The sequence below is a fragment of the Eulemur rufifrons genome, chromosome 12 (assembly GCF_041146395.1).
Source record: "Eulemur rufifrons isolate Redbay chromosome 12, OSU_ERuf_1, whole genome shotgun sequence".
NCBI classification, from domain to species: domain Eukaryota; kingdom Metazoa; phylum Chordata; class Mammalia; order Primates; family Lemuridae; genus Eulemur; species Eulemur rufifrons.
Window position 1 is genome coordinate 4618597 of NC_090994.1, and position 12082 is coordinate 4630678.

A 12082-nucleotide genomic window follows, 5' to 3' on the forward strand; every position below is an offset into this window, starting at 1 on the left:
ACTCTCACTTTATACACGGACAAACCAAGGCCCAGGATGACTTCACACAACTGGCAAGCTACAAGAGCCACAAGTCTAACTCACACCTTCTGACTCCAAATTTAGTCCTTTTTTTTTTTGCCAAACTTACATTAACTTTATTTTTGTCTTTTTTTTACAGACAAGGTCTTGCTCTTTCACCCAGACTGCAGCACAGTGTCATGAATCACAGTTCACTGCAGCCTCGAACTCCTGGGCTCAAGCAATCCTCCTGCCTCAGCCTGCTGAGTAGCTAGAACTACAGATGTGCACCACCACACCCAGCTAAATTTTTTAATATTTTTGTAGAGACAAGGTCTTGCTATGTTGTCCAGGCTGGTCTCGAACTCCTGGCCTTGAGCAATCCTCCCACGTCAGCCTCCCAAAGTGCTGGGATTGCAGGCGTGAGCCATCAATGCTCAGTCTTCCGGCATCACCCAGGCTAGAGAGAAGTGATGTCATCATAGCTCACTGCAGACTTGAACTCCTGGACTCAAGCAATCCTCCTGCCTCAGCCTCCCATCTCAGCCGCCTGAGTAGCTGGGACTACAGCCAAGTGCCACTGTGCCCACCTAATTTTCTTAATTTTTTGTAGAGACAGGGTCTCGCTATGTTCCCAGGCTGGTCTCGAAAACTCCTAAGTGATCCTCCCGCCAGAGTGCTGGATTACAGGCATGAGCCACCATGCCTAGCTCTTCCCCTCTCTTAAACAAGTAAACAAACAAGCAAAAACTTCCTGATTACTCAAGGGACTTATTCGCTCAATAAATGACAAGTGGTGGGAGCAGAAGGAAAGAAAAGGAGTAAAAAGGTAACACAGTGAATTGGATTTCCATTTATAACTTTAAATACGGCTCTAATGCAATACAAGAAAATAGTATGTTTTAGCTGAGACAAGTCTGTTTTAATTTATAAGAGAAAAGGTTGCCAGCAATCCCTGTGTAACTGCAGGTAAAACAGCATAAGTTAGAGCTTCAGCATCAAATGAGAGAACACACATGAAGACCACACACAGTGCCTAGTACATAGAAAATGCTGAAAAATGGTTAGCAACTACTGCAACATGAGCACTTCTTCCTATTTTAATTATCATACATTTTACATATGTCCTATATTTTATACATTTATTTTAATTTTATACATTTTATATATTTATATACATATTTATTTATTGAATAAACAAGCTTGTACCTTTCCAAGAAATTTAGTCTTGGTTAAAAAAAAAAAAAAAGAAAAAATATGACATAACTATGGTGAGAAGTGCTGAAACCTAGTTGTAATTTAGATATTAGCATGTCAAGTGACCGGAAGCAATAAAATTCTCAGTCTCAGACCCTTACTCTGAATTAGTAAAAAGAGTAAGAGGGGGAGGTATTACCTAAAGAACTGACTTGCTGCAATTAGTAAGTCATTTATGCGACCTTACTTTTCAGTAATTCCTTTAAAACTTCTGTAATTCCTGCTGTTCACTTCTGATTTCTGGTAGCTTTGTTTTATATGATTTTCCTTTGAAGCCATGCAGCCCATTCTCAAACAGAAAGAGAAAGCAACAGCTATAGCCACCAAGTTATTAAGTAAACTGTTGTTTAAAGGAAAAAAAAAAAATAAGCCACCCAGCTACACCAATACCTAGTGAAGCCGACCAGGCTTTGTACGGTCTTGGACCTGGAGAAGCTGGACAAGGTCTTTCCTGTTAGCTTCACCTAGAAATCACAGTTTTAGCAAATGACCATCTGATTCATTCAAGGGATGTTTATTAAAGCAGAGTGGGCACAGATAAAAAAAACACAGCGTACCCACTTTGTAAGGAGTGAGCCTTGAGAATGCTCCATCTTGCCCGAGGTCTAGCCACAAGTAAAGCCCTTAACAGCCTGAGAGGCAGAGTCCCAAGCCAGAAAGTGGATGATGCCAAGAGTGCACGGCCAAGGCAGTTTCCCGAGTTCTCTCCTTTTCCCTAATAGACTACGGGAAAATGATGTTAAAATAACTCCCCTGGCATGATCCTTAAGTTCCTAAAACACAGAACTCTTGTTCAATTTGAGTATCAACGGCTGGGAGGGAGGGAAAAGGGCAGTGAAAAATAATCTCATCTCACTAACTTTCATTTGGAAAAAATGGTGCATTCCGGCTTCCCACGTCCAGAGACCTTGCAGTCACCAAGGCTGTGATAAGCTCATCTCCGAACGTGCCGTCTCCACCTCCACCCCACCACTCTGTCCAAGCCGCCATCGCCCCTCGCCCAGGCTACTGCAAGATTTTAACTGCTCCTGTTCTTTCCCCCAGGGTCCCACAAAAATCACGTGCCTCCCCAGCGCAACACCCTCCAACAGCATCCTGACACACACAGGATAAAACCCAGACTCCTAACCACGGCCCATGTGCTCCTGCCCACGCGGCCCTGCCGCCTTCTCCAACCCTCCTTTCAAACCCTCCTTCTCAACTACGCCACCCCGGATGCACTGGGTACTGCTTCTTGTGCTTGCCACTCCCATATACTCCTCCAGAATTTACACGGCCCATTCCTCACTTCATTCAAGCTTCCGCTCAAATGTCACCTCTTCAAAGAGCCCTTCCAAGGCATCCGTGCCCTTTATGAAGAGGAGAATGAAAAACCAAGACTAGGGCTGGCTGCCAAAAGACCGTCTTAGGAATCAGCGCGCATACAGTCTGAAGATAAGCGGCGTGTGAGTGGGCTGGGCTACCTGTTAATAACAGAAGGATGTCCCTTTCATGACAGCCCACGTTTTAAAACTCCAAAAGGACAGATTTTGAGATTCTCATTTCCACAGGATGCTCTAACAAGGTTACCCTACTTACTATATTCCGGAATATAAAGCAGAGTGAGGGCGATGTGTAGACTGATCAGAATAAAGCAGTAACTGAAACCAAAATTGCTGGTGGGACTATGAATCAGAAAGGGATCACTTAGTGTTTCTGCTTCCAGAAGGGAGTAAGCTCCGACCAGACTCAATCTTCCTGCAGACAACAACTGTAAACTCTGGACAAAAATACCAAAAAAGCAAAAAGCAACTATCTGAAAATACGAGAAGTGAAGTAAGGCGGCAAATCATGGAGGGTGCTGAAATCTAGCGGGAGGAAATTGCTGATATGAGGAGTTACTGTTACTGTTGCTTTTACCCTGCGAGCAGGCCAGAGTCGGCACCATGAAGAACAGCGGAAGCTCTCATGCAAAACCTGGTCTTTCCAGCCTGAAGAATAAGAGGAAAGTGTTTGGGGCAACCACAGCCCCTGGAAAGAAGGGAGGAAACTCCAGAAAGGAGAAAGCCAGAGACAGAAGCCCCAAGTTCTGCGTGTGAACTGCCCAGTCTCTGCCCGCCATGCATGCTTGGTGCAGCGTGCGAACAAAGCAGCTCAATATAAAGGAACTCGACTAACATGTGAGCTGCATTCAAGAGACAGAACTTTTCAGTTTGAGTCCAGCAAAATTAACTGCCTGCTGAAACAAAGAAGTCAACACTTTCCAGAATTAAAAAAATCAAAGAAAACCATGCTGAGGCTTATCACAGTCAAACTGCTGAAAACCAAATATTAAAAAAAAAAAAAAAAAAAAAAAAGTCCGGAAAGCAGCCAGAGCCACACATTACACACAGGGAAACAAAATTTGGAAACCGTCGACATATCATCAGAAACAATGGAGGTCTGGAAACAGTGGAACCTCTCTAAGGTGCCAAGTGGTGGTCCTCAAGCTAGTAGAGAGTTTTTCAAAAGACAAGATCTCAAGTCCCTCGTCATAATAATACTCTCTATTTGACTTCCATTAGCTATCTTTGCCGTCATGCTCCAGGAGCTAAGGAACCGGACTCAAGTGTTTACAAAATATGCAGCACCTGGGAGAGAGCAAACACTCACCATCACCTGTGTGTTCAGTAGTCCCACGCCATTCAGATAGAGACCCACTTCAACTGGTGGCACTGCTCCCATCCCCCTGCAAGTCCTGTCTCCTTGCCCAGCCACTATCCCGTCTGAGCTATAGTTCTACATAGAGCATTTGGAACAGGAATGTCCAAGGATGATAGTGATAAAGATCACCGTCAGTCTAAGTTAGAGCTCTTTGTTACGTAAATAAATAATTAGAAAAGAGTAATTTTAATATGTAAATCTTATCAGGTACCCCTAAGACAATCTTTCTCCACTTAAATAGCTAGGGCTCAAAAGACTTCACAGCCCACAAATATCTGGCATTTATGCCTACTGTTAGTTAGGAACTTGAGCATAAGAGAGAAGCACAAATTGCGCAGCATTTTCTGGAATGGCATGGGGGTTCCTGGGTTGATTTGTTTAGCCAATATGCTGATTTCAAATCATTCTGCCTGAAGGACTGGAATCTGAGAGACTGCCTGGGAACCACCCTGGTGCTAAATTTATATAAAGATTTATTAACCTTAATGTAATGAATAGGTTATGTCTACATCTAGGTGGAAAAACCACTCTGAAATTTATCATAGTAGTGCTATTTTCCTGTAGGGGAGAGAGCTGCCAGCCTCTCTCTAGTCCTGACACCTGGTCTATAACTAAGAGGTCAGTAATTTCAACTGCTGCCCAAAACACCTGCTTCTCTTAAACAAAAAGCATAGTCAGAATATTTAGAGAATGGAGGGAAATTCTCCAGCTTGAAGTCGCTTCCTCTTTTTTAAAAGGACAAGAAAAAATTTGTATTCCTAATATGAGGAAGCTATTTAGATGGCCTCCTATTTGGAAAGTTTCTGGCATCTTCCAACTAGGTATTGTATTATTACAATGGGCTGCCCAGTAATCAAAGAGGACTACTTATTTCCCACCAGAGTTAAAAGAAAGGATTAGTTCTGGTAAGTTCTCTGATGAATTTCAGTCATTGTTAACCGGGTGGCACCAGCTTCTCTACATCCCTGTGAAAAATCAAAGAAAACTCAGGAAAAAAATGGAAAACAAAGGCTGCTTTATTATTCTACTATTTGAGCAGCATCTACCTTTTCATAGAGCAAATCCTTTTTTTTTTTTTTTTAATTTCAGCGACACTCAAAGTTGAAATTGAGAAAGAAAAGTGAAATTTATTTTGGAAGAAGTCTACAATAGAAATCTCCCTATTTACAAAACTTTTCTTATTACACAAGATAAACTCTAGGATCAAAAGTCTATATAACACTACAGTCTTTGAATAGCCTCAGATTATAAAGTAAATAATAAAATACAAGAAAAGATTAGCAGCAACAGCAAGAAAGAAAAGTTAAAGCAAAGACTGTTAGGTGCTTCATGCAGGAGTAAGTAGGTAGTAACAGCTATGGCACAAAGAGAAATGACGGGGAGGACACAAGAAGCCTGTGTCAGTGACATCAAAGCTCCGTGACGCAGGCAGAACACACACACTGGCTTCCATCTCCTTTGACATTAAGGGTAAGAAGGAATCATATAATCATTGAGCACCTTTCTAGAATCCCTCCTTGTCTTATTTTGGATTTCTCTTTAACCCTGAGGTCAAAAAAGCTAATTAACTTATCAAAGATCACAAAATGTCTACTTAATCCCAGGTCTGTATTACTCTAAATCTCATACTTTTCTTATTACACCATACTGCTGCTTAGAAAATAATTCAAATGAATTAGTTCCCCAATGAAATAAATTTTTTAAAACCTGGAATCCTAGCAATGCATGGTCCATCAGACCTTTTGCCCTTCCTTGCTACCTTTTTCTGGAAAGTACTTATGCTACAGGTTAATCAGTTGGCACTTTGCTTAAGACTTAGCTCTAAGGCTTCCCGCTTAAGATAGACGGGTTACCATCTCTCTCCTAGATTCCCAAGTTTAATTCAGCAGGTGGATAAACAAAGCCCTCAGAACTAAATCTCTATCCTGCAAATTTAGCTATTATTTTTCCTGTAAAATATAACACCTAACCATGAGAGATGGGGTAAAAAATGAGAAAGAATCTACAAGGCACTCTAGAAAAGAAGGTTCAGGTGGAGATGGTTGTCCAACTCCCAAATACCAAACCCCGAATCCAGTCTTCAGAAACACTGCTATAACATCCTGGGAAATGACACAGGTCTTCTTCCTAAATCCTTTAGGAAGTGATTACAACAGCAGTTTCTGTACTCGGACGTACTGAAGCTCAGCTCCTCCATTACTCACCGTGACCTTGGGCAAACTCATTAACCTCTCTAAGCCTCAGCTCCCACAGATATAAAATGAAGAAACAGTGATAATGATATGTCACATAATGTTAATTATAGTGCCTAGATGCTAAGTGTTGACTTTCTCATCACTGTTTCCATGAGATGACCAAGGGGGTTTTGTAAACCTTCCCGGGTCCGGTATCAATTTCCGTGTTGGAGGCCTCAGGAGATTCAGGAATTGAGCAGCAACAGTGCAACTGGCAAGGCCTGAAAAGGCAGCAAGCACAGAGTCCATGGGGAATAGAATCAGGTAAAAAAAAAAAAAAAAAAAAAAGCTATCTTCAAGTTAAGATAGCTAAAGAAAGATGGAAAACGGATTACAAGAGAAACATTAATACTATGTCATGCAGTAAAACTGCTCTTTTTTCTATTACCATGATGGGGACACCAATGTCAGGCCACAGAAGGTCCTCTGATGGCAGCTTGGGAGAATTCCACACCACCACTACCTTGTTCAGGTAAGGGAGGCCATTCAGCCTCTCCAAAGAGTTCATGAGCACTTCCTCGCGCTCGTAGGTCAGCATCACTACCGTGAACTGCTCTCGTGGAACGTTGCCTCCGAGTGCTGCCTGGAACTCCTTGCCAGAGCCCCCAGCGCCACCACCAATAGGCCGAAATCCGGTCCCTGAGCCCAAGAATTTGGCCTCTGAGGGCAACACAGGGTCAAAGGGTGTGTGGGGGAAAAGATGGAAAGGGCCTGGAGCAGAGTTCCAGCTGCGGTAAAAGTCAGTGACAGTCAGGGTGAAGTTGCGGAGGTATTTGGGTGAGGCGTAAGGTGGCTCTGTTTCCACCGGCCCCAGGTCCAGGTCCCCGTTGTCGGCCATGTTGGGGTCGGTCCCCGCCGCCTTGCCCGACCGATGGGGGATCTCAGCTGCTGCCTCTTCCCGGATGGGAGCAGCTGGGATCTGAATGCGAGTCCTAATCATAGCCAGCACGGTATTAAAAATACTGTCAGCGGTGGAGAAGTAAGTCTCCCAGAGAAAGCGGCCTTGCCGCCTCATAGCCAGGAGGTCACTATCGGAGAGACTCCGTAACAGGAAATGAACCTCAGTAACACGTGGCTTGGGCACCACCAGGGCCGCCTCGTTCCACTGCAGCATGTCCTGGTACGGAAGCTGCACTTGCTCCCCCAGCACCACGGGGACAGCACCGACCTCCAGGGCCTCAAAGAGCCGTGTTGCACAGCCAGCTGAGATAACCAAGTGAGGGTCCCCGGGGGTGATGATGAGGGCAAAGGTGGAAAGCTTCAGCAGCTCTAGGCGGTCCTCCCGCTCCCCACACAGCGCCCACTCAGTAGGCAGGCTGGGTTTAGGCTGGTTCTTGCAGGTGAATTCTACCAGGACCTGATCTAGTTTGCTGTCCTGCACTGCCTTCAGGGTGGCAATGATCCGGTCGTCGTAGTCCGCTGGAGGGTCGCCCTCCATTTCTTCTTCGAAGGAGCGGGCCTCCTGAAGGCTGGATCGCAGGGACTCGATCTTCTCACCCTGGAAGGTGAAGAGATATTTCCGCTTCACTGGCACCTGTGGTGGGATTTCCATGAAGTTGGGTTCGGACATGGCATGGACCAGTGGTGATACTACCAAGTCAAAGCCAGGTCTGTACTGGACAGCATAGAAGGTGGACTGGGCCACCATGGCACGGCCCGTACTGACGTTATAGAGTAAATTCTGTGTGTCTGACTTCCGCGACAGATTGATGATGACGTGGTTGTGTCCATCTCTCCGCCAGTGCGGCAGAGAATACAACTGCTTCTCCAGTTCAGCAGGCCGCAGCACGACTGGTTCCTGCATTTCTCCCACTAGTATCACATACAGGCAGGCAATGTCTGCATTTTCTGTCACATAAACACTGGCTCGCGCCGTAGCCTGAAACGCCTGCTTGACCAAGGGATCCAGGTAGCTGCCGAGGGCAAACTGGTCACTGTCATAAACGTAGACCGGAAAACCGGAGGTGAGAGGGCAACGAGAATAATCGAAACAGTTGTGCAGCCGGCAACCCCGGATGACCTTTGGGGGAGGGAGGCCAGCGTCATCCTTCTCTGGGAGCAGTCGGATGGGCAGAGAAAGTTTGGGCTGGTTTTGGGCCATCAGCTCTTTGTAAGAGTGCTCGGTCTGGCTAATGACGTTCTTGAGCTGCAGCAGGTCCTGCTTGGCATTCTCAATGCTCTTCTTGCAGGCTTCGATCTTCAGGTTCAGCTTGGCAATGTCGCTGTTCAGCTCTTGCCGCTTGGCCTCCAGCTGCAGGAGCTCCTCGCTCACGGACTCGCGAATGCGGCACAGGTCCAGCACGTGCTTCACCTCGCAGAGCTCGTTGCCGGCCCGCGGGCCGAAAATCCGCTTGCCGGCCTCGTCGGCCTCATCCAGAGTGGTGAGATAGTAGTGGGCGATGAGGGGGAAGAACACCAGGATGGCGAAGAGGGTGAAGCTGAGCCAGGTGAGGCGGATGCGGTTGGACCACCGCAGCATGCAGGTCTGCCCTCCGTTCCCCGGCCCCCCGTTCCGCAGCATGGCGTAGCCCGTCATGAGTGCCGCGGCTCTGCCCCCTGGTCACGTCGGCTCCCTCGCCATAACCATGGGCTTCTACGCGACGAAACTCAACCGCCTTTCATTCACACATTCGCTTCCAGAAGGGTCAACGTGCTCCCGGTACAAGGCACCAGATAAAACGGAAATTTCATTTTCCTCAGCTGCGACCGAAATGGTCTCTGATCCTATTCCAGCAGATTTTAAGCTCTGGTTGTTGACCAAAAAACATGTCCTTAATCTTTATCAAACGGTAAAAGGTACCACATTGTGGCCGAGATGAAAGGGAGGAGTTTCCTGATGACAAAACGCAGGAAAAATACCCTGGAATCAGACAGACTTTTTCAACTGCCATAGCGCTTGTTCCTTGGTTTTGCTGACCAGCAAATATGCATAGCTCCTATTCACAGTTACACAGTGGCTGGTCAGAACAGCAAGAAATGCCAGCCTCTTATCGATGTCATTGTCAACACTCAGGCCTGCAGAAGAAAGAGAACCATGTCAGTCTTAAAGGGATTACATTCAACACCCTCCCCAGCACATCTCTAGAAAATGCTTCAACCTCGTAAGATGGAACTATGGTGTGTATCTTACAGAACATTACAAGGCCAGTAGAGAGACTTTGTTTGGTGCGGGTATTTCACTTGTGGTCAACAAGAAATGGAGAAAGGCAAGTGCCCAAAACAGCTTCAGTTTATGTCCTCTCCACCATCCCCCTCTTCCTAGTTAACTGGGTCTAGAGCAGTATTAGGGCCCCTATAACAGTATGTTGAACTAAATTCAACAGAGGGCAACGATGTCTGCGGTAACAACTTGTTATTCTATTCTAGACCTGGGCATCATCTTTAGATGAAGAGGAACACCTTCCCAACCTGGGCAGCTCACTCTCATGCCCAACATGAAAGTCCCCTTTTGAACTACTTAACAAAAAAAAAAAAAAAAAAAAGACTCCGAGAAGCTCAGTTTGTTAAATTTAGAGTTGAAAAGGGTTGAAGGGAATTCTTTTGATCTTTACCCAGTAGTAGATGCAGTAATCCAGGGACAAAATGTACTTCCCAGTTTGCTCCTCATTTATCTTCCATTAGCAGACATCATGTGCTCTTTCTTAAAATATAAATAGCAACTTGGTCTTTTAGAAAGAACACTATACTTAGAAGTGAGAGGCATTATTCCTCATCCTTTGGGGACAGACTCGCTATCAGACCTCAGTTTCCTAAGCTTCTAAAATGGAGATAAGTGCACAGAGATAACAATATATTATGTTGCTAACTATGAAAATACAGCATAGAGGATGTGAGGGTACTTTAGGCTAATCAATTCTGAAACATTCCCAGCCCTGTTCTCTTATCAGACTTCACTGTCACAGGCTATGGAAACTTTCCCCTTGTTTTCCTTCAAATTCAACACATCTAGAAGAATTCATAATATTCTCTGCCAGAGAATATTCCCTATCTCTTTCATTCATTTCTTCCAAAAAATATTCATCATACTTTTAACATGTCTAAGACATACTAAGTATAACTGTGGGATAATCTAGAATGTATAATAGTCCTTGACCTCATGGAACTTCCTCTAGCCTAAGAGATAAGATGTAAACAAACAACAGGGCTGTGTTACAAGGGTATAAAACAAGTGGTGCTTCACAGAGGCACAATCACTCTATCTAGAGTCTACCTTTGTTAAAGATGTATAACTATTAAAGGTTTGGCAGAGTCTTCTCTCCCTTTAAGTAAAAACAAAAAGTTGATGACACTGTTACTAAAAGGTTTAAGTATAATCTAAACTTGGATAATTAACAGCTGACCAAATACTCCAAAGAATGTAGGTCAGTATTTCCAAAGCATGTGCATTAGCCTTTTGACTCAAATGTTTAAATCTCTTGTTGCTTTCCAAAGAATATTCTCCGCACTTATGACCAAATCATAAAGAAACAATGGAGTCAAAGGAAAAAAAGGAAAACGTAATCGAGGCCCTCCAGATGACTCGCTCCTTCCTTACCACGTCTCAAGATCCTTCTTCTCTGTGACTTACGTAGCCTTACACTTCAGTACACGATTTCTTGAAATAGTGAACTCCAGGGCTTGCTCTCCTGATTTAAAAGAAAATAGAAAAATGACACACTGTTTGAAAAATACTCAATACGGAAGATGCTATTGAAGAATTTATTTAATGTCCCCTATGAAAAGGCTTCCCTTATGTATATAAGGTGACCACAGAATTACTCTCCAGAGACTCCTTGCAGTGAAAGGGGGACTATTAATAAATACACCAGTCCACAGGTATAAACGGGGACTCTCATAGGCAAACCATCCAGATATGATTCCTATTTTTGTGCTCTAAGAGGAAATAAAACAAAACACTAAAATATGGAAAAGTCCTTATTTTTTTAAAAGCATATATTGTCCAGGTGTGATGGCTTGCACCTATAATCCCAGCACTTTGGGAGGCCACGGCGGGAAGATCGCTTGAGCCCAAGAGTTCAAGACCCACCTGGGCAACATAGCAAGACCACGGCTCTACAAAAAAATTTTTTTTAAAACTAGCCAGGCATGGTGTCACGTACCTATAGTCTCAACTACTCAGGAAGCTGAGGCAGAAGGATCACTTGAGACCAGCAGTTTGAGGCTGCGGTGAGCTACGACTGCACTACTGACTGTGCTCCAGTCCAGGCAACAGAGTGAGACCCTGTCTCGAATAAATAAATAAAAGCATATACTGAGCTATTTATAGATGAAATGATATACCTGGAATTTGCTTCAAAATAAGCAGGATGACGGTGGTGAGGAGTGTTTGGATGTACAGATGAACTAAATCGGCCATAGCTGACTGCCGTGGACGCTGAATGATGGGTATACATGGCAGTTTATTATGTTCTCTGCTTTTGCCTGTTTGAAATTTTTCATACTAAAAACTCAAAAACACTACATATAAATTCTAAACAAAGATTTTAAAAGTCATTTGGAGACTGACTATACTGAGTCTAATATTTCTAGAGATACCAACTTACACAGAAGCAGAGCTGAGAGTAGAAACAAATGTTCTAATAGAAACCAATAATGCAACAATGATTCAAAAGAATTTAGCCCATTAAGTTCTATCTCTTTTAATGGAATAAGGCAAAGGGGTCATCAATGTCCAATACTATGGGCTGGGCATGGTGGCTCACGCCTGTAATCCCAGCACTTTGGGAGGACGAGGCAGGAGGATCACTTGAGGCCAGGTGTTCAAGATCAGCCTGGGCAACATAGCAAGACCATTCTAAAAAAAAAAATTTTTTTTAATTAGCCAGGTGCATGCCAACTGTAGTCCCAGGTACTCAGGAGGAGGAGGTGGGAGGATCACCTGAGCCCAGGAGTTCGGGGCTACAGGGAGC

General features: G+C 44.4%; 1 protein-coding gene across 1 annotated transcript in view; it reads right to left on the reverse strand.

Annotated features, from left to right (window-relative positions):
* The window catches only part of EXTL3 (exostosin like glycosyltransferase 3), a 40600-nt gene that overhangs the window by 12841 nt on the left and 15677 nt on the right, over positions 1-12082 (reverse strand). The window contains exons 2-3 of the mRNA XM_069484823.1: positions 10708-10798; positions 6562-9188 (exon numbers count right to left, since the gene is read on the reverse strand). Of these exons, the coding sequence (XP_069340924.1) occupies positions 6562-8709 (2148 nt within the window). The 5' untranslated portion in view covers positions 8710-9188; positions 10708-10798. The remainder of the gene's footprint in view (positions 1-6561; positions 9189-10707; positions 10799-12082) is intronic.